The sequence below is a fragment of the Westerdykella ornata genome, assembly GCF_010094085.1.
Source record: "Westerdykella ornata strain CBS 379.55 unplaced genomic scaffold EI97scaffold_1, whole genome shotgun sequence".
Lineage (NCBI taxonomy): Eukaryota > Fungi > Ascomycota > Dothideomycetes > Pleosporales > Sporormiaceae > Westerdykella > Westerdykella ornata.
The window spans coordinates 530,606-556,404 of record NW_022986851.1 but is presented as its reverse complement, the minus strand read 5'-3'; the positions used below and the strand labels follow the sequence as shown (position 1 = coordinate 556,404).

The 25,799-nt window shown below is 54.1% G+C and overlaps 9 protein-coding genes across 9 annotated transcripts; 4 read left to right on the top strand and 5 right to left on the bottom strand.

Annotated features, from left to right (window-relative positions):
• Nucleotides 1-1,397: 1,397 nt before the first annotated feature.
• Nucleotides 1,398-3,743, bottom strand: EI97DRAFT_428876 (acid protease). Its single transcript, XM_033797314.1, has one exon. It carries the CDS (start codon nt 3,373-3,375, stop codon nt 1,675-1,677), a length of 1,701 nt encoding a protein of 566 aa, XP_033658308.1. The 5' UTR covers nt 3,376-3,743; the 3' UTR covers nt 1,398-1,674.
• A 630-nt stretch (nt 3,744-4,373) lies between these two features.
• EI97DRAFT_8100 (uncharacterized protein) lies at nt 4,374-6,476 on the top strand. The gene is made up of 3 exons (XM_033803100.1): nt 4,374-4,574; nt 4,622-4,955; nt 5,011-6,476. Exons 1-3 carry the CDS (start codon nt 4,505-4,507, stop codon nt 6,299-6,301), a joined length of 1,695 nt encoding a protein of 564 aa, XP_033658307.1. The 5' UTR covers nt 4,374-4,504; the 3' UTR covers nt 6,302-6,476.
• On the bottom strand, nt 6,373-8,833 carry EI97DRAFT_8085 (uncharacterized protein). Its single transcript, XM_033803099.1, has one exon. The coding sequence runs from the start codon at nt 8,385-8,387 to the stop codon at nt 6,651-6,653; it is 1,737 nt and encodes a 578-aa protein (XP_033658306.1). The 5' UTR covers nt 8,388-8,833; the 3' UTR covers nt 6,373-6,650.
• A 2,809-nt stretch (nt 8,834-11,642) lies between these two features.
• Nucleotides 11,643-12,840, top strand: EI97DRAFT_438214 (uncharacterized protein; the record flags this gene model as incomplete). Its single annotated transcript, XM_033799481.1, has 2 exons — nt 11,643-12,060; nt 12,116-12,840. 2 exons carry the CDS (start codon nt 11,643-11,645, stop codon nt 12,838-12,840), a joined length of 1,143 nt encoding a protein of 380 aa, XP_033658305.1.
• Nucleotides 12,841-12,968: 128 nt separating this feature from the next.
• EI97DRAFT_8054 (uncharacterized protein) lies at nt 12,969-14,498 on the bottom strand. The gene is made up of 2 exons (XM_033803098.1): nt 14,253-14,498; nt 12,969-14,193 (listed from the first exon to the last, which is right to left on the bottom strand). Exon 2 carries the CDS (start codon nt 14,168-14,170, stop codon nt 13,097-13,099), a length of 1,074 nt encoding a protein of 357 aa, XP_033658304.1. The 5' UTR covers nt 14,171-14,193; nt 14,253-14,498; the 3' UTR covers nt 12,969-13,096.
• A 485-nt stretch (nt 14,499-14,983) lies between these two features.
• EI97DRAFT_7935 (cytochrome P450) lies at nt 14,984-17,364 on the top strand. Its single transcript, XM_033803086.1, has 5 exons — nt 14,984-15,555; nt 15,614-15,831; nt 15,942-16,400; nt 16,455-17,147; nt 17,202-17,364. Exons 1-5 carry the CDS (start codon nt 15,369-15,371, stop codon nt 17,259-17,261), a joined length of 1,617 nt encoding a protein of 538 aa, XP_033658303.1. The 5' UTR covers nt 14,984-15,368; the 3' UTR covers nt 17,262-17,364.
• A 57-nt stretch (nt 17,365-17,421) lies between these two features.
• Nucleotides 17,422-18,381, bottom strand: EI97DRAFT_428872 (uncharacterized protein). Its single transcript, XM_033797313.1, has 2 exons — nt 18,253-18,381; nt 17,422-18,200 (listed from the first exon to the last, which is right to left on the bottom strand). Exon 2 carries the CDS (start codon nt 18,196-18,198, stop codon nt 17,467-17,469), a length of 732 nt encoding a protein of 243 aa, XP_033658302.1. The 5' UTR covers nt 18,199-18,200; nt 18,253-18,381; the 3' UTR covers nt 17,422-17,466.
• Nucleotides 18,382-18,422: 41 nt separating this feature from the next.
• On the top strand, nt 18,423-20,407 carry EI97DRAFT_463215 (serine/threonine-protein kinase crk1). Its single transcript, XM_033801340.1, has 2 exons — nt 18,423-19,002; nt 19,067-20,407. Exons 1-2 carry the CDS (start codon nt 18,786-18,788, stop codon nt 20,131-20,133), a joined length of 1,284 nt encoding a protein of 427 aa, XP_033658301.1. The 5' UTR covers nt 18,423-18,785; the 3' UTR covers nt 20,134-20,407.
• Nucleotides 20,408-21,291: 884 nt separating this feature from the next.
• Nucleotides 21,292-24,752, bottom strand: EI97DRAFT_497526 (uncharacterized protein; the record flags this gene model as incomplete). Its single annotated transcript, XM_033802515.1, has 3 exons — nt 24,480-24,752; nt 23,541-24,352; nt 21,292-23,123 (listed from the first exon to the last, which is right to left on the bottom strand). The coding sequence occupies exons 1-3, from the start codon at nt 24,716-24,718 to the stop codon at nt 21,292-21,294; spliced, it is 2,883 nt and encodes a 960-aa protein (XP_033658300.1). The 5' UTR covers nt 24,719-24,752.
• Between the last annotated feature and the right edge of the window lie 1,047 nt (nt 24,753-25,799).

Genomic DNA, 25,799 nt, shown 5'->3' with positions numbered 1-25,799 from the left:
CATCCCCTCCTGGGGGGCAAGCCCATTATGGGCTTTGAAACGAAGATACGTGGACGGCAGTACAGTCTTTCCTGCATCATCCGGGAGTTGCGTGCAGTAGCGCATCGCGATGTCGAGCGGCACACTGCCCAATGGAGCTGGTGTCGAGGTCGGCGTGGGTGATGCTGTAGGATTGAGAGTGGCCAGACTTCCTCATCATGCCCTCCTAGGGGGCAAGCCCATCAAGGGCTTTGAAACGAAGATACGTGGACGGCAGCATAGTCCCAACTTGCATCACTGGGAGTGCGAGGGTGGAGATCTGGCCGAGGGCTTCGTTTCTGGATGGTTCCGTAAGAGATTCCGGCGGCGTTTCCGGAGCGGACTCCCTCTCTGTTTATCTAGTGGCGAGACGGCGAACTGTTGCCGGTATCAGCTTGTACTGTTCATGGTGCAGAATATCAATGCTCAAGGCCCAGAAAAGCGACATACCTAGGCAATGTACTCGCGACACAAGTCCCGGGAGCCTTTTGAGCTGGTCGAATTGGTGTGTTATCCATTTCGACGTCAGTAATCGAACTCAGACATCGCTAGCCGGTGTACTCGTGGCACAAGCACGGCTTCCTGGTTTCCGTCAATAGCTCGCTACCCTTATCCTGGGGCCCTCTTGATATCATGTTCAAAAGGTATTTCTTTCCATATCGGTGTCACCGCGACTGAACGTTGATAAAATACTGGGGCCTTTTTTTTTTTTTTTTTTTTTTTTTTTTTTTTTTTTGTCCATCGAAGCGTAACCGTTCCAGGAAAAATTCTCATCCCAATCCAAACGGGGCTACTGTCTCTGAAGGAGGTGGAGCGGGAGCCCTGAGAGACAAGCGGAGCCACCTGTGTCTCGCCAGGACCAGTGGACGGCCCAGCAGCCGAAGGATGCATAATGTCAACGATCTCGTTATTGTCTGCAACGGTGGAACAAGACCAATCAGGTCACCCCAGCGATGTTGGTGCACGCTTTGACGGGCCCAGCATGTAACTTCCCAACCCAGGTGCCAGACGTGGGAAAGAAGCGCCTCGGAGTGCAGATGATTGAAATAGCTAGGGCAAATCTCCGTAGTACTGTATATATGTTAGAAAGTGGCAGTTGCCATCAGGCCAAGGAAAGGCGTACCTTCTTGTCGGGGCCTCATTCAACTTTGTGGGGGAAAGGGTGAGAAAAAGAGAGAGAGAGAGAGAGAGAGAGAGAGAGAGAGGAGGGAGGGCGAGGAGGGTGAGAGAGAAACTCTAGAAGGCAGACAATAACCGTTGCGCAACGACGCGCAGGTATCCAGTTTTCAGAGCCATTTCCTTTATGAAAGAATGTCTGACAGGACACCTAAAGTCCAGGAGAGTCCCAAGGTTGTGCATGTCATGCGCCACGTGATACACCCGTGATTACGACTTCATTCTCCAACTCAACTCCCATGACTCAAGGGAGTCAGTTTATGAATTTCAATGAGATGTAAGTATTCATTAAGTAGTACATTAATATAAATCGCTTCGTCGGCGCTTAGCATGATCCCAGTGTTCAAGACCCTGAAGGACTGTCATCTGTAACCGCTCCACTTGCAGTGCCTACTTGCTTCTTGAAGTCTCCAGTACTCCCTAGAACAATAAAGCTGCCTTCCCGGAACATGTATAGATAGCAACTCACAAAACCCTCAATCATATCATGCCACTCTTACTGCAGTCGTCCTTGTCTGGCTTGGTGGATTCGGAGGTTAACGGTGCTTTTTCAACCCCAGCATCTACCTCATGCCTGGCGACGAGCTTTTCAGGACTGGGCAACTCGTGGATAGCTTTCGAGTCCGCTGGAAGCTCATGCCGTATCTGGTCTCTTCCCGCAGCATCGTCCGACATGAGAGCCATCTGCTTCACATCGGCCTCCACCTCCCATCGGTGCTCATGCTTTGCGTTGTATAGCTCTGTAGGACCTGTGTAAAGCTCGTACTGATCTTTGGACTCGGCTTCGTGTGTAGCGGGGGCGGGGAGTTCGGCTGGCGTTTGTTTTTTAGCTGCCTTCCGGCGACGGAGGAAGAAAAGCAGGAAGAGCGCGAGCACGAGAGCCAGGACGCCCAGTCCGACGCCTATACCGATGATGGCCCCTCTTGAGAGACCGTCGTTTTGCGGTGAAGTGGTATCCGATGGGGTGGAAGTGTTCCTCGACGTCGAAGGGGAGAGGATTGGTATTATTTGCTGAGCAGGCATAGGACTCTGGAAGACAGCCTGATGAACAGAAAAGTTTGCGCGCTCGTAGTCTGCTATTACATAGGCCTCTTGTAGAAAAGTGCGGCCAAGGGTATATTGCGTATCGTTTGCTGCGCGGCGGATAGGAAAATAATTCGTCGAATTTTCGTAGATAGGATGCGATGCTTGCAGATCAAAGGCTCCATATGGGACCTGGATAGTAACTATATTCGCTGGGTTGTTATCGTTCCCAAGGGAAAATGTAACAGTGGGTTGTAAGCGCTGCAGCTCCTGATGGATGGTGTCATTCACAAGGTAGAGATCCGTTGTTGGGTCATACTTGAGTCCGAATGCTTCTTCGAATCGATCACATGCAGAGCGCGGCAGCCAGATGTGCGGAACAGTGGAGTCAATGAAAGAGAAGATGGGCATGTCGAGTGGGCTAACGGTACCCTTCAGTGTGTTGGCAGCTGTGATGCGCTGCACGCCCACGCTGAGGACTTTGGAGTCGTCCGCACTGAAGGGAAAAGTCCGATCGCTGGGCGTGTATCGGGAGGCATCATATCCGCCGAGCGTAAGACTTCCAGGGAGCTTTGGGATCCGATACGCCGCGCCTGCAGTGTAGGCGAAGGAGAGACTGGGTATCCGATTCTTGTCTTTTAGAGTCTGCATGAACGACGGTTGAGGATACTGCCAGTCTGAGAAGTTGGAGGGCTTTGGACCGAGCCCAAACAGGCCGAGATAGAAGTCCTTGGTGGCGATGCCTGCCACTACCTGATTCTCCAACGTAAGTCCGCCGGAGTTCTGTAGCATGAGCCCCACCGTGTCAAACCCGTAGAGACCATTGCCGGTATAGTTGAGTTCCTGGGCCAGGTACAGGTTGTATAATCCAATCGGTTTCCACGATGAGGAAGCGTTGGTCAAGAATCCGGTGCTTTTCTGGCCGTTGAAGGGATAAACGCCTCTAAGGTCGCCACAATTATCCGGGTCTGTTTCAATGCATCCGTCGGGGAGGGGGATGAATATCTCATGGCCTTGTATCGAGGGTAGCACGCGGAAGTTCTGTTCGGGGGTGCCTACACGCACGATGAAAGTAGACCAGCGACCGTCGTTGCCATCGAAGGCCTGTGAGGGTGCAAACACGAAGGGCGGCGGCACCGTGCGGTTCACATCTCCCATGATGGTGTTGATGAAGCAGTGGCGCCGGAGGCACGCCGCAGAGATGCAGACATGAAGGAAGAATAAGAGACCGGTAAAGATCCGGGAAGGCTATCGCCTGCGGGAGGATGCGTGAGCCCACATCCTTGAGTTTTGGCTCAGGACAGTGGCAGGCGGAATTACGCGCGGGGGGGCCGAATGCGATGGAGAAGAGATCTGGGTGGTCCAGCAAATGGTATTGGGCCTGACTCGTTCAGAGGCTAGCGCCAAGCACCCCCAAAATAAGTACCCGACCTGCATGGCACCTGCAACTGCGCTCTCTGTGCCACGTTTTTGATGGGGTTGTTCAAGCACCCACACTTTCATCTTGTACACAACATGGCACGAAGATCAATGGGTTCTAGTCGCTCTTCCACACGGATTTTATTATGATATTTGCTGGTACACTCCATTTCCGAAGTTGAGGTCAAGAAGCTGACAAAATTCCAAGCTTTCTGCAGCCACTCAGACCTCATAAGCTGACAACCAGACCACGCGGACTTAAGTAGTGTGATCCTTCCTAACGCACCATGTACCGATTCCCGGATTATAGGGTACCAAGGATTGCACTGGGAGTGACGTTACCTTGTCCAAGCTGCCATTTTGTGTATTGGCGAATCAAATCCTCCTGGAACGGCCTTAGGACAACACCTCTGCGTCCTCGGAGGGTCCGGAACAATCCGAGCGCGTAATATGTCAGCAACAATGCAGTGGGATTCTTACCAGGCATGGCCTAGAACAGCGAGAGAAAGGTTGCAGCTTTGGTGCCCTCTGCCGGTGGTTTTGTGTAACCGCCCGCAAGAACACCACGACTGACCCAATCTCGGCTCCTTACCATATCTGCATGGTGGCTGCTTCGCCAAGCAAATCCCATAGGCCAGAGGGTGGCAAGGCTGCACAGATTAGGTCTGATTCTGCGAGGAGGCTGAGTAAGATCAAGTAGGATTCGAGGCCAGGGCGCTGGAAAATGCGGCCCATATTCTGGGTACGTTCAAAAACATATCACGCCGTCCTGCTGGAATTGCACGTTTGAAAGGCGCCCAAACCTCTCTTTTCGTTCATTTTGCGCGAGAGCGCGTTGCCATTCCGTCCACTGCGTCTATTGTTCGACATGGCGGCTCGCATACTACCCATCGGCCTGCTGCTCCTTGCAGTACAGCAAACTGCGGCCCAAGGGCCCTGTAAGTCTTGAGCCGAGTTCGCTACTCTGGTCGTTAACCATCGACAGCCCCAACTTCGAACTTTTCCCTAAGTGTGACATCGCAAAGCCCTTCGGCCTCCGTGACTGAGCCACCATGCTGTTTCTACATACCAATGACCGTGGGTCTGAACGTATGGTGGACTTCGTCATTTACAGCGACTGTGGCGACGGTCGTCACAGAGTACCTCCAGTACAATAACACCGTGATACCGAATGCAACATCGACCATATACAATGAAGTCAAGCCAGACGACTTCTACACCAGCATTTCAACCGATTTGCTTCCGGGAGTCTTAGTCTATGAGCGAACAGCTATTCATCTTACCACTGTACTATCGGACTATTGGGGGGACAGTGTCATGTAAGCCATGGCCCCGAATCTTCAAATTTTGTTCTGGCGCTCATCTATCTGCTAGGTCCTATCCAACCCCTTTCGTGGAGGTCCATCAGATAGCGTATGCAGATGGAGGAATTGGAACTGACACGGCCGGTGCTCAGACTTGCACCCCGGCACCGTTTAGCGGAGATCCACAGTCGAGCTTCTATTATCTGTCCGAAGGCTATGTCTTTGCACCAGAGACCACCGCTTGGACCGGCCCTGCAAACGACGTTGAAGCTCCCACCGGGGTCCTGGATGCTTGGATCGCGCAGACACCCGATATTACGTCGAAGATTCCATGGTTGAAGAAATGCTCGTCGCTTCCGGGGTCGGGCGAACCCTCCATACATGTGCCTGTCACTGCCCTCACTGAGCATTCCAAGAAGACCATCCAAATGACTGGAGTAGCACCAGGACAGCCGGACCAGCCGGCTCAGTCGACCGCGGCTCCAGAGCTATCCTCCTCTCGACCTCCAATCGCAACTCAACCGATAGTGAGCAACCCATTCCCACGGCCAACCCGTACGAGCGGTCCTCAACCGAATCCCCAGACCTCTCTTCCAGGTTCTCCTGACGCTTCACCCCAGCCCAATCCGAATCCGAACCCTGAGACACCGAATCCTGGAAATCAAAATCCTGGAAATCAAAATCCTGGAAATCAAAATCCTGGAAATCAAAATCCTGGGAGTCAAAATCCTGGGAATCAAAATCCTGGGAATCAAAATCCGGGAAACCCCGACCCTAATAATCCCGGTGCGAACGTCCCCAGCAATTCTCCGCAACCTTCACCCATTCTCCCCGGCCCATCTCTCCCAATTCCTGTCATTCCTGCCCCCAACAATCCAGGCGTCGTCGTCCCCGGAGGCCCAACCCTCACTCCAGGCATTACCACGACTATCTCCGACCACGAGATCATCGTCCCCTCAAGTCCACCTACGGGTGTGGTCGTGCTCCCAGGCGGCGAGACCCTCTCTCCCGGAAGTACTACCACGATCTCCGGCACAGAGGTTTTCGTTCCTACAGATACACCAAGCGTCATTGTGGTGGGTGGAACAGCTATTCCTGCGCCTACAAATATCATCGTCGTTGATGGCACCACTGTACCTGTTCCAGCACCCATAGATAGTTCGTCCACGGAATTGGATAATCTGTACACGCCAACGACGATACCGCCCTCTCCTACGGGTAGCACCTCAAATGGAGCAGGGAAGCCAAGCAAGCCGATTTCTGGGCTGCCAGGAGAATTCACGGGAGCAGCTGCAGCGACGCAGGTGTCTATCTGGGGTGCTGGGGCATTAGCCATTGCTGGGGCCGTGATCTTAATCTAATACTGGAGCATCGTGTAATGGCAAGTAATGAGTAGACGTAATTGACGCACTCTATTTCAGCTGGGTATCTCCATAGAAGCCCGTGACGAAGCGGCAGTGAAGAAGGTGTATATATAGGGTGCTGGGGTGTTAGCTATGGTCGGGGTAGTGATCTTGATGTAGCACTGGAGCATAATATAATGGCAAGTCATGACTAGATGTAATGAAGAGCTCTATTCGATGGGTATCTCCCTAGAGACCCGTGACGCCTTGCAAAGACTCATGCTACAGGCCTACTCCAACAATCATGACCTCCATTGTTACAATGCAGCCGACTGGAGTTCCCCGACTACTCCTCACCCAACACACCTCACTCAGTTCCACTCAGCTCTCTCCATTCACTCCAATTGTCCTCGTCCTCCTCCATCTCCCGCTGGAGCTCCATTGGGAGCCGCGAAATCCAGTCCCTGCGTCCCAGGACTGGATCCTCCTCTGGATCCAGATAGCTTTTCATGTAAAAGCGCTCTGCGCAGGCCCACGAACACACTTGCACCTTATAGGGCACTTGAGGCCCGTACAGATCCAGCCAGTATTCGAACCACACCGCCCTGGGAATCAGGAAGCTCTTGCCACAGCGGCAAGTCAAGAATGTGGTGAGCAGCCTTTCCTTGTTGTCCTCCGCCCGAGAGAGAGCGGCGTCTATCACTGGGGGGATCTCGGCGCCGAGAAACTGGCGGATGGTGGCTGGAGATTCGTTCCTCAGGGCTTCGTTGAGAGAGAGAGAAAACAGGGTGCGTACGGCGGAAGACGATTGGGGCGGGGAGGGGGTGCGTTCTCGGTGAACCCGTGGAAAGCTGATGAGTCCTCTGCTGGTTGGAACCACGCAGGCTGAGCCGATGTCGGTGGTGCGTTTCTTGACGTCGTACAACGTTTCCAGATTGAAGGAACCAGGGATGAGCTGCCCGTGTTCGTAGAAGTAGGACACCGGGCTGCATCCTAGCAGTACATGGCGGTTGAAATAACTACAAAAATTTGGGTATTTGTGCTCCCAGTACTCGAAGAACGACAGGTCCCAAACAAGGTCCTCTCTATATTTGTCCAGAGACCCATCATAGTTCTCCCATTCCTTTGGAACATCTTCTTCTTTTTCAAGCAGGATAGCCGCACGGTACCTCTCCCACAGGTTGTGAAGACACTCGGCGCGCGTGGGTGGATCCTCGAGCTTCAGGAGAGCGAATGGTCTCAATCTACAGAAGCCGGAGGGGGTCGGCCAGGGCAGGCAATTCCCACCGCAGCTGAATCCTCGAAGGTTCCCATGGGGCTTAAGGAGTGAATGAAGCTCAGATGGCATCCAGAAGAGGTTGTTGTTGGACAGATCCAGCGAGACCAGGTTGCGAAGCTGACCTATTTGTGGGGACAGCTCTTGGATGTTATTGTCCCTTAGGGTGAGAGACGTTATATTCTCTAAGGAGAAGAGGTTAATATGGAGTCTGCAGAGCTGGTTGCAACGGAAATTTAACTTCAGTCTTGGGACCATGGAACGATATTGGCCATCGGCAGGAACCTCTGTCCCAGGATCTGGGCCAGGGTTGATGATTTGGTTTAAGAGGTAGACTTGTTCGAGGTGGTGATCTTCGAGAGTTCCGGTATCGTATTCAAAGTAGTCGCGGTTCGCGTGTACGCAGTCCAAGAGTCGTTGAACGAAGTGCTTATGACCTTCATCAAATGAGCCTGCCGCTTCCGGGACGGGCTCAAACTGGTCGACGTCATCACTGTAGGCGACAACCCCGGAATCGTATCTTTCCATGTTACGCCCTTTCTTCGCCGCAGAGGGCCGCTCTGAATCGCCTTCCCACCAAGGCCCTGCGCGCTTGCGCTTGTCGCGTGGTGAGGCATAGTTCTCGACGTCGTCCATGTGCTCCGGACCATCGCTCGAAAAGATTGGCGGCTCACTCGACGTCGGCGACATTGCCTCGGAAAAGGGTACCAATGGCGGCGAGCTTGCAATCTCATCCTGTTGAGGGAGAGGTTCGCTCTTGCTAGCCGTGTCTGTTCGTGCAAACTCCGGTGGAGGCAGATTTTCTTTCTCGCTGTCTGGGTCCATCATGGCTGCTCGCTGGCTCTGTCGGTAAGAGACTAGAACAGGGTCTTCTCTTGAGCACAGCCGGTTGAAGTCTTTTCCTCAGAGTTGGAGCGTGGAAGTATTGACGGCAATCACAGTATGCCAAGACTGTCAGTGTTGAGACACTGATGTAGCGGTGAGGGAATGAGATATGGATAGACAACCAGCAACATCCGAGGGGTCGAGCTGCTCTGAGGTGAATTGGCTGCACAAAAATAGCTATCCAGGGAAGAGAACGACGTGGGGAACAGGCGGAGAGAGCTTTGGCGATGCTGGTCACCGCAAAAGGTCGGCACCTGGAGTAAATGAAAAGCCGGAACGCCGTGAAGCAGGAGAAGAGAATGAAGGAAGGGCAGTTTAAGTGGGGTGACGCAAAGAGAGTAAAAAGTGAGTGTGGACTCCGAAAAGTACCCTTACGGTAAAGGTGAAATCCGCAACGCGTCTGCTGGGAACGCGACAGCACCGCCTCGGCTTAGGAACACCCCACCGGTGGGGAATAACAGGGGTGGCACGCGAGTCCAAGCGCCATACCTTCTATGGCTTACAACCTCCAACTGAACACCTACTACTGTACAAATCTAATTGCAAGGTTTGTTATTTTGCTGCACCTCCTAGCTTCATTCAACGTAGAACATAGCAGTACGGAAGAAGTGCAGAGTTTTGTTCAGTCAGATATGGAAGGAGGCAGGATGCTGTACCGCTGGTCTAGATAATAGATCATCATGTTGTTGCAAGGAAAAGCCTTTCCAACCGTTTGATCTGACAACGTTAAGAAGTTTGATTGGGAATTTCGGCTGCTGCAGGGACGGGCATCTTTTGCATTGCTCCAATGGCCATAACTCCAAGTTGGCCAAACATGCGGGACTCAATTGTAAATATTGGTGTCCTCATCTGCGGAGGCTTTTTCGATTCAGGAAGGTGTCACGGCTGCTCATTACACCTGCGTACTCCTAGCCTTTACGGTGGACCCACCACCTATACTGAAGTGACGATATGCAGATTGCTCAGCCCCGGAGTGAGCACTTCGACCTACGCAGATTATATAGTCTGTCCGCAGCTGGACAAGATACAATCTGGCTAAATCCCTAATACCTGAAGTAAACGCAGCCGCATCGTGCTATGGTACTGGCAAGATAGAAACAGATTCACTGAATATCCCGTGAAGTTCCTTATGTGTGCACGGGAGAACCACTGTCAAGGTCCATAATATATCTCCTGCGTTCTAAGTTTTGTATGCAAGCCATAGTTATATCATTACGCTTATTCCAATGTACGCCGGGATGCTCCACGATGGCACCCCGGACGCACCTGATAACCGTGCGTACGGGGAAGAACACCGGTGGACGTGATATAGAAGGTGATCAGATACACAATCAGGCGGTCAAGAGTGTAACTGGCCAGGCCTTGCGAAGCAGCGGTGCTTGTACATTTCGAAGTGGATTCCGCATCACCGCCTGCATGTAGATATAGTTCCATTTGATGCTCAAAGTAGAGCGATATCTAGTCTCTTACTCAGATAAGGCCCTTCCTCCTTGCAAAACAGTGCAGGGGCCGTAGGCGTTCGCAACTCGTCACCGCAGGCACCCGCCATCACATGACGCAGCCGCCTGGCGCCACCCAAACACTTCACCTACCGCCCACCACACCTTCTTTGACTATATAACTTATGAAAAAAGAGCCTCTTTCGCCCTTCGGGGCATCTGGTCATTGGAAAAATACAGAGGTCAGTCGTCCCACCGTTAACCATGAGTGAATCGCAACTAACCTCCCAATGCAGAAGATTAGCATGGCCCCTGCACTAAGGATGACACGCTTAATCATAGAGAGAAACCATTTTTTTTTTCGTGGCGGGTTCGACTACGGAGCCGTCAGAATTTGAGGGCTTTTTTTGTAAAATTGTGGGTGTGGGTGTGGCGCGACGGCACTGACCGCCCTGGCGGTGAAAGGCGCCGAACTGTGCAGGTGTGGCCGCAGTGTCCGCGCTACCACACCAAGAACATAGGACAAGATGCGGCCTCAGCTCGAAAAGCTTTCAAATACTGAAATATGTACATACAGCTATCGATAGGCATATATAAGGTCAGTGTCCCTGGTGGCCACGCAGGACAATATCTGTGATTCCATGCTTTGTTTATATCAAGGTCGAACCACGCCCATGCCGTCAAATCCCAAAGAACCACAATACTGAATTGCTCGACATGAGGATGAAGACGGATTGACAGCTTATACCTTCTATATACGCGCCGTGCATTGCTAGCGAGAGGTAAAATAACTCCATGAATGTACATGCTCTTCACACTGTCTATATACGGCCCTCGCCGCAATAGCCTCCCACTATAACATGCGAACGCAATCTGCTTCCCCACTTCACGCGCGACGGCAGCCACACGCCTCTCCAACTCTCTGAATCGAAACGCTGTCCAAACTCCCAGCAAGATCAGAAACGAGATATCATCAATCAAAGGGCATCCCGATCAATATGGTGGCCACAATTCCCCTCGTTATTTCTTTGCACTACCTCGCTCCGGACGTTTACAAGCTCCTCCCGAACTGGCTTCAAGCGCCGCCCATACTGCCCGATCCGACGGCTGACCCCTTTGGACAATGCTGCAGGAAATACGACAACCTCTCATCGTCTGTGCAATTGGAATAGCAACGGCTGTTTTCTTATACAAACTCTTTCCCGCCGACGAACTTGGTAAGGCGCTCGACCGCGTCGACGACCTAGAAATGATAAATGCGAGACTAGGAATGGAGGATATGGAGAATTTTCGTATGCTACCCTCTCTCAATCGAACTTCCCCACAATTACAAAAACAAGGCTAATTAACCTCCTCAGTGTAACTGCATTGTTGTTCCGAACCTATGTTCTCCCGACACACTATTATGCCTGCGATTCTCCCGCTCGCTCGCTTTCCGAAACGATTACGCATGACGTGCGGTATTGGCTGGGACAGGGATCGGTAGTTGCACACAAAGCCGCATAAGATGGGCAGGGCCGGGGAAAATGGGATTTGGAGGCATACACTGTTTGGGATGTAGTGCGGCGGAGTATACTTGGGGAGCAGGTGACGAGGAAGCGGTTTGGGAGAACGGCGTTGAAGCTCTTGCGCAAAAGGATCAGAAGCGGAATTCAAGATATTCGCCTTTGAGTTGATCGTATTTATTGACATTCACTTTGATGTGATTGCATTGGGGGACGCGGCGCAGCTCACTTTGGTTTGATACTAGTCTGCTACCATGCGGCATCTCTACCCGCCGCTCTATTCCTTAACCACCACAAGCTTCATACAGCTTTTCTGTCTTCTAGCAACGGTTCGGCACACCTCCGCAATACCTCACTCCAGCGGAACACTCTTAAGGGTAACAAGGCAATCCTCCTTCGAATCACTAGCCCTCCCCACATGCGCGCTAACTTGCTTCATCACCACCCTTACAACCGATGGCTGCGACAACGAGACCGATTTCCAATGTCACTGCAGAGGCGGACGAGCGCTTGCTTCAGCTCAGAATTGCTTGAATACAGGATGCGGAGAAACAGATAGGAAAGAGGCGACGGATAAAGTAGGCTTTGCATGTCGCGCAGTAGGAATGGACATGGGAAACACTGGTTCGAACGAAGATAGGAGCTCAGCTTCAAGCTCACCAACTCTGCAAGGTACTTAGTTCAGCTCCCGTCCTAGCCTTCTGTGCACATTCTAACATGTCCACAGTCACGACTTCCACAACCCAATCACAGGCAGCACCTTCCACCGCGTCGGTAACTATAACATCCACCTCCTCGCCCTCCTCCCTCACAACCTCCGCAATCCCTTCAACCACTTCCATCCCAAACCCCACAAACATGCCTTTCGCTCCCCGCCCATCGAACCGCCAACTCTCCGCCGGCGCCAAAGCGGGCATCACCCTCAGCATCACCCTCTTCTTCTCTCTCCTCTTCGTCTCCACAACGCTCTACATTCGACGCCTGAAGCGCCAACTCCTCGCCGCACAGGCCGCTGCCGCAGGCGTGCCCGAAGACGTCTGGAGGGCGCATATCTCCACGGCGGCGGGACTGCCTGGGACGATGGGACGGCAGGCAGATAGGAGGGGTAGTTGGGGCAGTTGGGGGAGAGGGAGGTCGACGTCGATGCCTACGTCGCCGGTTAGTCCTTTGGATTCGAGTGCTGGCTTCGGATATGGAGGTGGAGAGATGAGGGAGACGTCTCAAGGCTCGATGGCGGGAGTCTTCCAGGGGAAGAAGAATAGGGGTCAAGTGTTGAGCGTGGTTGTAGAACGGGTGGAGGAAGAAGAAAGTAGTGGGGGATCGATACGGGAGCCGGTTCCTGGGCAGAGGGAAGGGCTGGTGGATCCGTTGGAGTTGGATGGGGAAGGGACGGGGATTGTAGAGTTGCCTGTTAGTGTTACGCCGAGGGCGAGGAGTAGGGAGAGGAGGTGAGGTGGGGTTGGGATCTATAACTCTGTATCACACAATGTGCTATCCGAAAGATAAAGAAGGGCACTGCGTATACTCTCATTCATCTCATCCGGTAGATACATCAGCATACATCCCTCCGCCGGCGACCTTTCGGAGGTGGACTACACTGAACCCCATCCAGGCACAACCAGCCCCTATGACCTCCGCAAAGGCATGCCGATTGATTGATTTCCCGCTAGTTCTATAATTGTGTTTGACATCGGATATCGAGAATCTACTATACCAGCAAGCGCTGCTTCTCCTCCGGATCAGGACACTCTACCACACTCCATCTCCTCTTCTTCTCAGTCGGAAACCGGAGCGGAGCAATGTCATCTATCCGATCCTCCAATGTCCTCTCTCCGTCACCGAAGATGGGCTTAAAGACACCATCATAACTCTGCCACATGACCCGAAAGATGCCTCCGTATATGGCAGCCAGCCACTTGGGCGACCTTCCCCTCTTATCCTTGAACAGTCTCTGAAGCCCAAAGATCATGATAACGAAGGGCATCCATATGGCCATAAACGAGACTTTCCCAACTGTTTGCTTCTTTGTGGTGACAGTGTAGGGACGGATATCGTGAAGATACCTCTGGTATTCGGCGGGCAGGTCGAGTTCATTGGCACCGTCCCAGATGAGCTTAAGATAGCGTGCCGAAGGCTGTGCGTAGCTGGGATCTGGACGTATCAAGCCGCCTTTCACAGCTGCTGGTGCAAAGAGGGTATGTGCTTTGAAGGACTTCGTTGAAGGCAATTCGGGTACGGTCTCCCCATGGGGAAGCGGATAACACGACACTAGGATATCGTGATATGCCGACCCTCCTCCTTCAGTCGCGATAATGTGTGCGTAGTCTTTCAGTGTCACCTCATAGACACAGCCCACCATGCCCTTAGTCCACCGGTCTTTGTGGTAACGAGACTTGGAGTCATTCGGAGGCGTTTGAGTATAATCGCGTCGGGCGGAGTTTGCGAAACATGGCTCCGCGTAAGGGACGCCCGGAAGGTCAAAGGTCAACCTGAGCTCAGGCACGACGACATTGATCTGGGATAGGGGCTTGATTCCGCGTACCCCCCGGAAGGTTTCAGCGCAGAGATTCGAGCCATAAGCCAGGTAGAGGATCGTCTTGCCCTTCTCTTCCGCTGCTGAGAGCTCAGATTCCGTGAAGGTGAGGTGGTCGAGCGGCTTGTCGTCGAGGGAAGCGTTGAGTCGCTCTTGGGAGGTTTGAGGGACGGGAGGAAAGGAATGCTTCGGAGCGAGGGAGCTGCGGCGCACATAGGCGACATCGTCAATGGCGCGTTCAGTTGTCATTGCGGGTACAGATTGCGTGCTGTCTGTGCTCCAGGTGTGTTATTGGACGGTTCCTGCAGAACGTCTTGAACCAGGTACTTACCGTTTTGGGTCGAATATCAACTCTTGAAAGTGTCTGATAAAACTTTAGAATGCTGAAAAGATTGTGATAACTTTGAATTTAGCTGTTCTGGAGAGTTTGGAAGATTCGTCCGTTATTCGTACGCCTTGACAGAAGTGAGCACGGTCGGGACAGCTGCGCTCCGAGATTCTATGAAAGTACGTCACCGAATAGGCTAGGACAGAAGGGGAATGGACTGTTGCTGATGTCAGGTACTCAGGTACAGCAGCAACCGCTCTCCAGCATCTACATTGTGTCTCTAGCATTCTTGAAGTCTATCTCTCTTGATTGTGCTCGTACTGTGGTAGAGCTCCACAAGCCACGGTGAACGCCTGCCAGAACGATCTGCGCCTCTCCCTAGGACCCTGAACCGGCCAAGCAAGCTCAAACTTGCGAATTGGATATCCAGCCATATGAATATTGTACTTATCATTAGGACCTCCGCTGCTCCTCGATACTACTTATGTTCAGTCGACGCCGAGGGCAACCATTCCGATGTCACGTACATCCGTACAAGCTGAAGTCCCTGGCCATTGCGTCTAGATCAAGGGACTCGAAGTCATGCAATCAGAGTGCCGGATTTCCCTGAGCGTATCCAAACGTTGTCCATATTCCAGTATACACACTGTGCCACCTGGGCACCTTATACCCCCTCACCGCACCTTGCTAACCCCCCTTCTTCCCCAGAGTCTAACCGTCAAGAACCAAACGTCCTTAGCGAAGCTGCAAGTTCGCTGTACGATTAATCAAGACGACACGGAACTGCATTGGGATGCGTCTACGCGAGGCGCGCACGGGCCAGTTATTCCGTCTGGAGACGGGACGGATGCCAAGAATGGTGGTCCTCCCTACGATATTACCGATTGGGACCAACGTCATGGAAGTCTACTAGAGAGGGGATGTCCGCTTCTTTCCTCTCCTCTCCTCGCAAAGTTCTACTTTGTGTCTTGACAGCTCCTTTGAGTCAAGTAGGATCGTTCGCTCGCCCCGCAATTTTCAACCAGTCCTCGATTCGAACCGCTGTACAACTCCTCCGCCGCATTTCGAACACCCAATTGGGAACTTTTGTACATGACATTATTCATATAAGAGATAGCAATGGAACTTCCATACATCATTCTGTTCATTTTGCCACCCCTAGCATTCCTCTACACGCTCATCCGTAGATGGCGCTTCAACCGCTTCCGCCACCTGCCCCAAGCCTACCCCAACTCCCTCCTGTTCGGCCATATCTACCTCTTCGCCAGGGGCTACAAGAAGTTCGGAGACACCAGACGCCATGTTGGTAAGATCATTGACCTCTGATATATACCCAACTCGTGTACCAACGACTCTTCCTTTAGACTACATCCTCGAAGACCTCGTCGAGTCTGCAGGCCGCCCGGATATTCTGGTCCTCGACATGCGGCCTCTCTCGTATGGGATGACGGTCGTAACCTCTCACGACGTTGCGGAGCAGATCTCCAAAGCGACGAAGATGTATCCGTATAGCGTGACCAAATCGCCGACGCTGAGGCAGTATGAGCGCCTTATTGGCAAGCAGTCGCTCTTGGTTGAGGAGGTACGTTTATCGTTGTACTCAGGTTATGATTTCTCCCAGAATACATTGATTCCTGGCGGCCTTTCTCTCTGCCTTTCAATATACGAATGACCAACTAAAACCATTTCCAGGGCGAATCCTGGAAAGCCCTCCGCAAGCGCTTCAATCCCGGCTTCGCCCCCTCGCACCTGCTCTCCTTGCTTCCCCAGATCCTCTCCAAAACCTCCATCTTCGTCTCCAAGCTGGACGCATTGTCTTCCTCGGGTCAGGAATTCGAACTGGACTCCCTCTGTACGAACATCACTTTCGACATCATCGGTAAAGTGGTCGCGGATCTGGATTTCCACGCCCAGGGCGAGGACAACGCCCAAAGGCATGAAATCGTGAAGTATTACAATGAACTGGGCTCCACTTACTCGGATACGGGGAGAATTCCACTGTGGTTGAATGCCAGGAAGTTGGTAATGCGATTATGGTATTCCTATCTCGCCGAGCGGGCGATCAAGCAATGCATACGATCCAAATTCTCCGAAACCGAGGAGGCCGAGAACAGCACGACGAAGGCGACGAGGGGCCCCCAGGATCGCTCCGTACTCGCTCTGGCGCTGAAAGATACGGATGTGTTGACTGACGACGTTTTACAGACGACCGCCGATCAAGTTAGGACGTTCCTCTTCGCGGGCCACGATACTACCTCTATCCTCCTGCAGAGACTGCTCTACACGCTGTCGATCCATCCGAAGTGTTTGGCGAAAATCAGAGAGGAGCACGAGGCTGTGTTCGGAAGCGAGGACCCCATCGACGTATTTCGAAAGAGACCCGATGAAGCGATCAAGGCGCTGAGTTATACGAGTGCGTGTATCAAGGAGGCGCTGAGATTGTGGCCGCCGGCGGGCTCGGCGCGGATGAGTCCTCCTGGGAGGGACTTGAGAGTGCGGTTGTCCACTGGAGAAGACGTGTGCGTGGATGGGACAATACTCTACTTGTGTCCGTATTTGATCCAGCGCGATCCCAAGGTCTACGGCGAGACGGCGAACGATTTCGTGCCTGAACGTTGGTTGGGCGACACGGACACGAGCGCGGAGAAAAAGGACGAAGTGGGGAGCCAGACGGGGGCGAGTAAGATTCCCATTTCCGCGTGGAGGCCGTTTGAGCGGGGTCCGAGGAATTGCATTGGGCAGGAGTTGGCGAATCTAGAGGCGAGGGCCATTTTGGCGTGCGTGATGCGGAGGTATGATTTTGTGAAGGTGGGAGCTGGGGAGGTGGAGGTGGATGAGAAGGGGAAGCCGATACTGGATGAGAAGGGCCGGTACAGGACGAAGTCGGAGTTGTTTAATGTGAGTTTGATTCGCCTATCCATCTTGGCTATGAGAGTGCTAATTGTGTCTCAGTCTCAGATTGTCACGGCGAAGCCGTTTGACAGGTGTAGGATGCGTGTGAAGCGTATCTGAAGGAGAGGAGGGACAGGAGCGTAGGATAGATTTCAGAAGTTCCTCAGTGTCAATGAACCGTTGGAACATTGTATACCAGTACCTGGGATGGACCTGATACGTTGCGTCGAAAAATCAGTGAGAAACTTGTACATGATCCGATTGTACATTGCATACCGTAGCGGTACAACAGCCATAATGATACATGTTATCTCCCGAAATCCATCTATCTCGCTTTCGCCTTATTCTCCGCCGCCCTCCTCTTCGCTCTAACCTCCTTCTTCCTCCTCTCACCACCATCCACCCTCTGGCCCCTCTTTAGCTCCCAAATGCCCTCCCGCAGCTGTATCCTCGCCCTAAGCCCCTGCGACCCCTTCACCAACTTTACGTATGACCCCTTGATCGTGTTACCTCTCTTGACCACCACACCCTTGACACCCTCGATCCCTTCCAGCGGCTCCACAGGATCCTCGGCCCCGGCGGGCACATTCACAACCACCTTCCTCGTTCCGGGATCATGCGTTGCGGTCGCCGTCGCCGAACGGGGCGACATCTTTCCAGTATAGGGGTTCGGCGCGACGGGCGCCTCGACGAGTTTCAATTCCGCGACTCCATCCTTTACATACTTGCAATCGCCCCCGATGCCGAAATCGCCGTTGCAGTACCGTTCGCGCCACCTGAGCAGGTATTTCCGACTGCGCGCGGGCTCGATGCCGAGTTCCTTCAGTTGGCGAGAGGTCAGGGTGAAGAGGGCGTCCCAGGAGGGGATCTTTGCGGCGTGGGCGGAGAGGCCGCGGCCGATGGCTGTGAGGAAGGCGATGTGGTCTGGGATGAAGGGGATGGCTTTGGGGACCGGGCGGATGGGGATATTGTAGTGGAGAGGGCGGATGCAGGTCTTGAAGGTGGTGGAGGAGAGGGCCGCTGTGAGGTCGCGGAGGGTGGGTCGCCGGAGTATCATGACTAGACATATGTCAGAGTGTTGATTTCGAGGGAAATGTGCATGTCAACGCACTTTGTCAAATGAGCGGAAAGCCGGGCTGGCCGACTCGTTCGATGTTGGCTTGGGGATCTGAGGTCGCGCGATGGGATGGCAATCAAGTCCGTGGTCAACTTTTTGGCGGCGCCAAGACGAAGCTGGGACCACCAGAACCGCCGCATCAGATCAATGAAGCATGATGATGGATGTGCATGCTTCAACCTCACTTCGCGGTCGAGGGATTGGGTTTGCTTACTTCCTTTCGGTGATTGAGAAGCAAAAGAGATATGCTAGGCATCCCCGGATCATGACTCTGGTCCTGGATTTTCTACCGGAAACCGCAAGACCCTTTGGCTTCATTAAACATACAAGAAACCACTGTCTTTGCGCCTAGATCCCTACAGCGGTCGTAATAGACGTTCCCTCTCCTTCGAAGTTTCTGAACGGCAGACAGTCCCCTTCTTCACCTAATAGTTCGACGCCAAAGCCGTCTTCTCACGAAATCCTCGCGCACGTCTTCCACTTCCGCCCCAACACCTCGACTCCACCACAAACAGATTCCCCACAACATGGCATCCTCGCCGCTCGTCCTCTCCCCGCAGCCGCCTCCCTCTGCCCCGTCCTCTAAATTTCCACCTTCGAATATCTCCAAAGCCAAAGCCCTCGCCCTTCAACATGCATCCACAGCACCCGCCTCCCCGACCGGCACTCCGACCCCCCCGGCGGATACCGACCTCGACGCCGGTGCGCAGATGAACGAGCAAGTACGGCGGCAATATGTAATCAGTACGTTTTGCCCTCTCTCCACTCCTGTCCACAACACAATGTCCATCTAACCAACTCGTTCAAGCCAAACAAATCGGCCGCGGCACCTACGCCGACGTCTTCTCCGCGCACCTCGCCTCGGACCCGCAGCAACTCGTCGCCATCAAGCGGATCCGACTGCAGACGGGCTGGACCAACGGCATCACCATGGACTCGATCCGCGAGATACGGTTCCTCAGCGAACTCAAGCACCCCAACATCATCCTGCTGCACGCCGTGTACAGCACAAAGGACCAGAAGATCTCGCTGGTGCTCGAGCACCTGCCCCTGGGCGACCTCGAGGAGGTCTGGCACAAGCACCACCTCCCCTACGGCAACGCCGACATCAAGAGCTGGATGCTCATGCTGTGCCGCGCCGTGTGGTTCTGCCACAGCCACCGCGTCCTGCACCGCGACATCAAGTCCAACAACTGCCTCATCGCGGCCGACGGGTGCCTCAAGCTCGCGGATTTCGGCCTCGCGCGCCCCTTCGCCGACCCGGGTCGCCCCATGACGCACCAGGTCATCACGAGGTACTACCGGCCCCCCGAGCTGCTCTACATGGCGCGCCACTACGGCCCCAAAGTCGACGTCTGGAGCGTCGGCATGATCATGGCCGAGCTCGCCATCCGCAACTTCCTGTGCCCCGGCGAGACGGACCTCCAGCAACTCGCCATGTACTGCGACCTCTTCGGCACCCCGACCGAGGAGACGTGGCCCGGCGTCTCGAAACTGGAGCTCTACATGCCGCCCTCGACGCAGAAGGGCATGGATGGCACGACCGTCGCCACGCGCAGGGGCCAACCGGCTTCGTTCTGGAAGCAGCGGTTTTCGCTCCTGGGGGACGAGGGCATCGAGTTGATGCGGGGGATGCTGACCATGGATCCGAATAAGCGACTGAGTTCCGAGGAGGTGCTGAGGCATCGGTATTGGCAGGTCGCGCCTAGGCCGACGAGGAAGGAGGATTTGCCTAGACGGCCCGGGAGCAGGGAGGATGGGGAGAAGAGGTTGGGGGAGGATTTGAAGCGGGTGGCGGGGGAGAGGGAGGAGGTCGAGGGCGGCAGGGCGGATAAGGTGGCGAGGAAGTTGGATTTTGGGGCGTTAAGGCGGTAGGCTGAGTAAATGGAGGCAAAGGGAAGGGAACGAAGTGAGAGTCTGGCTGGGATCAGGATGGATATGTGCATTCGGGCATAGACCCTGGAGTTTTGGCGTACGTCTTGGAAGGGGAGAGTCATTACCTACTCTCTGTCCCCCACAAACATGGCGCGGAGTTTGGCGAATCTTTTTTCCTGCGGCCAAGTAAGGTAAAGCAAGGCAAGCAAGAGGTAGCTATAGAGCATATGCATGTACACACATGTACATAATATCACACCTTCAAACTGCACACACGGGGTATATACCTGAATTTCAAATTCTTTGTCTCAATTCGAACCCCTTCGTCGATAGCCGTTACAGGGACCGCCCATCTCACTTCCCGCACATATCCATTCTCCTACCGATACCCGTAACCCACCCTCAGAAAAGTTAAGAAGAAGAAAGGAAAAGAAGGGATATACATAATAACACATAGGGTATTCGCGGGAAACGCCTCGGACACCATTTCTTTCTCCCCTGAAGCCGAACACTTCCTCCGCGAACACCCATAGAGAAAAGCAAGTATTTCGAAGATGAACCCCGACCCAATGCCGTGATCATCCACGGGCTACAAAGGCCCTACCCGAAGAGAGAAGAAGAGAGAAACGTCCGAACGAAGCAAGAGACAATATCTCACGGAGCCAGAGATTGAGACGATGAGAGGTAGAAAAAGAGAGAGGAAGAAGGAGAAGGAGGAATACAAGCATCCGGTACTTTTGTAACAGATCCCTCGGAGAAAGGATCCGGAACTTCAATCTAGCCCTCTCATCTTTCCCAGCTCCCAACTCCCAAACACTTCTCCCAGACTCACAAATCTTGGAAACCAACACAAACTCATGAGGCCTATTCCTGGAATGGACGATATAGCTAGCTCCTAGTGCACTTTGCGCAGCGTCAAGGTTCCGTACGAAGCACCATCACAGTGCCTCGAACATGTACGAGGATTCTCATCCAACACCCCACACACGTCTTCCAACGGTTATTGAAAGAGCGTTGTAGAACCCCACAATCGCCTGGGAGCATCGACCAGCCGACCCCATCTATGCGCTCCTGTCTTCCCAGTACGGTCTAACTACCGATGCGCAACGGGCAACCTGATCTGCTCGCTGAACCTTGGCTTGGTTGAGATCCCCGTTCCTAATGGTTGTTCTCTTGATGGGGCGCGGACGCCTCCACGTGCTGATGAGCCAGTTGCGCACGGAGCTTGGTAACCTCCTCTTGCAGAGACTGTATCCTCTTTTGGTGTTCTTCCTCCATGCGAGCCATGCGGTTCTCCATCTCGCGCACCGTCTGCCAGACGTCAACGGTCGGGCGGCCCATGATCTCACGCATGCTACTGCCGCTGCCTCCGTGGCTGGACATACTTCCTGGCTGCGATTCCGTTCCGGGACCAGGGATCTGCTGATGTAGCATGCTCGGGCCGCTTCCTTTCCCGCCCTGGGCCATGCCATGAAGAGGGGGCAACTGAGGTCCACCGGCATGTTGCTGTGGCGGACCCAGAGCCCTGGGTGAGGACCCCCTGCCAGTCCGCCTAGAGAAATTCTGCTGGTGCATCTGCTGGCCCATGTTTGGCGACCGTGGGTGACTCGGAAGGGTCCCGTCGTGCGCACCTAAACGGTGCTGGTCCGCCTGGCCAGGAGACAAAGGCTTTGGGCTTTCGGTCATTCCCCCTTGGCTAAAGACATTGGGCTGGCTGTTGGCATGGTAGGGGAGGTTGTTGAGGCTTGCAGGAGCTATTTTGGGCGACACGTCAGTGGCCTGATCGCGCGAAGGTCCCACGGGTCCAGAGGAGTACATAGGGTGGAGGTTGTGGCTCGATGGGCCACGAGCAATGGGCGGATAGGTGCTGGAGTGTTGCTGATGATACGGACCTTGCATAGAGTTTCCCGTATTTTGCCTCTTACGCGGTGGCTCGCCCACTCGACGTCCCGTGCCATCATCATCTTCATCGCCCTCGCCATCGCGCTCGTGGTACATGATGCCGTCCATGGTCTCGTCGACCTTGTGCTCGCTGAAATCCTCGCCCATGCTCGAACGACGGCCTGCGCAGCCGCCTTGGCCCTTGCTGTGTCGAGCAAGCGCATCGCCGCGCGCAAACTTGCGTCCGCACTTCTCGCAGGTATGTGGCCTCTCACCGGTATGGAGCTTGGTGTGTCGCTTCAGGTCATGGAGACGGCGGAACCGCTGCTGGCAAGTGGAGCATTCATATGGCTTTTCTTGGCTATGGGTCAGCAGGTGACTCTTCAGATTGTGATGCCTTGTGAAATCGGTCGAGCAGTAGGGACACTTGTGGCGCTTGCCCGGAGACTTGGGGCTGTTCTGGTAGCCGCCGGGCAAACTCATCTGGCGCGAAGGAGCTCTGGGGTCGTGCTCGGGGGGCGCGGGACCGGGAAAGGTGAAGGAACGATTACTTGCGACGTCGCCCATATTGGGGACGATGTGTTGGTGGTGCTGTTGTTGTTGGAGCTGGGGGGCTCCTTCCTGCATCGGCATAGGACCGGCTGTGGGCTCGGGGGCGGTCGCGGTGGCAGCGGTAGTGAGGTTATCGTTGGAGCCAAAGCTGGATAGGCTCACGGGGCTCGTGTGCATTGTGTCAGTTCCGAGCTGGTCCGGGATGACGAGCGACTTGGCCGCCTTCTCGAGTGCGGCACTCATTTGTGCGGGTTCTGGCGGACCGTCTTTGGGCCGCGCAGTGGCCTGGGCGTCGAGTAAAGACTGTAGTACCGCGACGCCTGGGTTTGGTGTTGGCTGTCGTGACTTTTCGCGACGCTCGTCGGCAGGGGTGGTGGCTTCCGCTAGCGGTTGTGGCGAGTGTCTAGGTGAGAGACCTCGGGGAGACTTTGTCAGATGGGTACCAAAAGCGGCGCCGTTGCTGTGGTTCCTACTGGCACCAATGGAGCCCGGCGTGTCTGGACGGTTGGGCGCACTGAAGGCGCCGGAATGGGTGGGTGTGATGGCCCGAGTTGAAGCTGCCATCAGAAGGCGATGAGGGGGATGAAGAGGAATGCAGTGTGTCTATACTGGATGCCTAGCTTGAGATGTCAGTGCATGCTTGTGGTTGCGAGATGGCTGCAGTCCTGCATCCTGGGCTGGTGGTGGGGGAGTGAAAGAGACGCGGACTTGTTCTCTGGGGAGGAATAGGGAATTGGGAAAGGTGCGTGCTGCAATAGGCAAGCAACCTGGAAGGCAATGGGCAGGAGCGAACGAACCTATTACCCTCGCTACAGAGTACCTCTAGGAAGGACGGAAAAAGCGCGACAGACTCGTCCAAGAGATGTCAGTCGACAGTCATGCGCAGGAAGGGCTCGCAGGAAGGCGAGGAGCGACTGTGGCAACACAACTTTTGGTGTCGTCTGAAGCTTTGTTAACGAGCCTTGGGCGCGCACGTTGAGATGGTTCGGCTGGGCTGAGGACGACTTCGCGCGAAGTGGTTCCGACGAGGACGACGTGGCTGGAGCCAATGTTCCGAGTGGCGAGAAGGGCGAGAGGGTGTACTGTGGAGTTGATGACGGGATGGAGGTGCGGCGGTGCGCGTGGTGGAGCAGCAGGGCAGATGAGGCTGGGAGCTGAGGCGGGCAAGCCGAGGCGGGCCTTGTCGTGGTTCTCGCGGTGAAAGGCGCGCAGGCAAAAGGTGCACAGGACGTGCAGCAGAGTGTGTGTGGTGTCTCCCAAAGGGTACGGAGTGAGGTAGCAGCAAGCTGATGAGCTGAAAGTGTGATGTTGTGGTGGTGCAGGCGTCGAGAAGGTGTGTGGAAGGTTGTCGGAAGAAGGCTGGTGGGCAATGACGAGTGGCTGGGCTCTCTCTGCAACTACACAGGACAGTGGGCCTTCGTCGGGGCGAGCGAGGTCCTCTGACGCTTGACCAAGTGGACCCAAGGGCGCGGAATTGCTTGCTTTGCGGCTGCCAAGGTCAAGGAGAGGGGCGCGCAGTGGGTTGGGGACTCCGTAAGTGGTGATGGTGATGGGCAAGAATGAGAATGATGTTGTTGGCAGGAGAAGCGAGAGCAGCAGCAGGGGCGGAAGGTGATGAGGAGCAACTCTGGCAATCAATGGCTGGGTCTCTCTCTGGGCTCCTTCCCTGGGGTCCCTCTTCTCCTCTCTTCTGGCCTTCTCTCTGCTTGTTATTATTATTCTTATGATTCGGACGTCTCCTCCTCCCTCTTCCTTGTGATGAGGGACGGTCTTGGCGCCACTGGGGCTGTGCAAAAATTCTGTGCACGGGCCAATTGTACCAAGGCGGCACATCCATTCATCCATTGGGGAATTTGGGACCAGCACTTTGAGTGGAATTCCCGCCCGTGCGCCACGCAATACGAGCGCCACACCGGACGAACTGTCTGGAGACACTCGTCGAGATATCCGGGCTTCCAGCTTCGCAGTCGTCAACGATATTTACAGTAGTCAGGTCGGAGACGGCATCAAAGTAGCCTCCCTTCGCCATCGTCTGCTCCACGCAGAACACAGTACTGTGAACGGTTACATTCTCCCCTTGTTTGCCGGAACCCCACGCGCGAATCGAAGTGCTAACGGCCGGCGCGGGAACCACGGTCCTCCAACCGCTCATTCTGGCAAACCTATTCAAGTGATTCAACTCCGTCCACGCTCATAACGTCAGCATGGGGAAGCATCCACTTTTTGAAAACATGTCCCTCCCAAAATCCAGAGCTACTAAAGAGTAGAGGTGGGAAACAGCCTGATTATGGAGAACCCGTCCATCGTCCGCCCTCCAATCCGGTGTGGCTAACCCGCCAATTACGCCACATATGCCCGCCCTGTGAGCGGGACGGGAGGGTTTGCCATGCGTCGCCAGAGCGGAACCTGGCAAAATCAAGGCACAAGGCTAATAACAATTGCTTATCGAGATGAAGCCCACGGATGGACCTACTCGTACTTTTTTAACGTTGTTGAGAAGATGTGGAGCGTCTCCCCCAACGTGAGTTCCGTCAGGCGTTATGTTTCAAGACCTGGCTTCCATTGCGAATCCTGTGGGAAAGCTGCAACATGACGTCCACTGAGCCTCATCTTTTGATCATTTGTGCATCAAGCTACTCGAGCACCGAGACCGTAATCCTCCAAATCCTCCATCTTCAACGACTCTCCGCCTTCGAAAAGCCTAAGTCTCCCAGGTCATAAAATAGTCTAGACTATACATATATTGGTAAATATATATTAGGCAGGCCGCTTCGTAAATCTGCTTCTAAGAATAGCTCCCCATGTGCAGGCGGCTTCTGCGTTTCGTTTCCATGCAATAATATACACAGTACCCTAAGTCACGGTCCCAGAGCGTCGGCGCCACACCTCAACACGCCCGCATCCATTAAGTTCCGGATGATAGATGTAAATGGTAGGCAGGGAATGGAACGCTAGTTTTCATCTCCCCTATTTTCCGCATACAATATCAACATATGAGGTTGCAAGTTCCTGAGCAGTTGTTCGTGTGCGAATGGCTGCTACTAAGTCGTAACCGGAGATAGAAACCCGCAGCGATGCCATATCTTCCGCGGACACCCTTCCCCTTGGCACCCATGGTCGATAATTCTGAGGTATAGGGGATACCTAGGTACGTAGCTAGGTAGTTGTGGTTGGGTCACATGCAATGATGGCCACAGCATGAAATAGCGACCGGGCAACTTCGCAAACCCTAC

Excerpts from the sequence above, each read along its gene's own strand:
- EI97DRAFT_8085 (XM_033803099.1), bottom strand. The coding sequence starts at position 8,387 with ATGATGGACCCAGACAGCGAGAAAGAAAATCTGCCTCCACCGGAGTTT.
- EI97DRAFT_8054 (XM_033803098.1), bottom strand. The coding sequence starts at position 14,170 with ATGACAACTGAACGCGCCATTGACGATGTCGCCTATGTGCGCCGCAGC.
- EI97DRAFT_428872 (XM_033797313.1), bottom strand. The coding sequence starts at position 18,198 with ATGATACTCCGGCGACCCACCCTCCGCGACCTCACAGCGGCCCTCTCC.
- EI97DRAFT_7935 (XM_033803086.1), top strand. The coding sequence starts at position 15,369 with ATGGAACTTCCATACATCATTCTGTTCATTTTGCCACCCCTAGCATTC. Across the intron at positions 16,401-16,454 it reads GGGGCCCCCAGGATCGCTCC|ACGACCGCCGATCAAGTTAG; the intron begins GTACTCGCTCTG and ends GACGTTTTACAG. Across the intron at positions 17,148-17,201 it reads CGAAGTCGGAGTTGTTTAAT|TCTCAGATTGTCACGGCGAA; the intron begins GTGAGTTTGATT and ends ATTGTGTCTCAG.
- EI97DRAFT_8100 (XM_033803100.1), top strand. The coding sequence starts at position 4,505 with ATGGCGGCTCGCATACTACCCATCGGCCTGCTGCTCCTTGCAGTACAG. Across the intron at positions 4,575-4,621 it reads AACTGCGGCCCAAGGGCCCT|CCCCAACTTCGAACTTTTCC; the intron begins GTAAGTCTTGAG and ends AACCATCGACAG. Across the intron at positions 4,956-5,010 it reads TATTGGGGGGACAGTGTCAT|GTCCTATCCAACCCCTTTCG; the intron begins GTAAGCCATGGC and ends TCTATCTGCTAG.
- EI97DRAFT_463215 (XM_033801340.1), top strand. The coding sequence starts at position 18,786 with ATGGCATCCTCGCCGCTCGTCCTCTCCCCGCAGCCGCCTCCCTCTGCC. Across the intron at positions 19,003-19,066 it reads ACGGCGGCAATATGTAATCA|CCAAACAAATCGGCCGCGGC; the intron begins GTACGTTTTGCC and ends AACTCGTTCAAG.
- EI97DRAFT_428876 (XM_033797314.1), bottom strand. The coding sequence starts at position 3,375 with ATGGGAGATGTGAACCGCACGGTGCCGCCGCCCTTCGTGTTTGCACCC.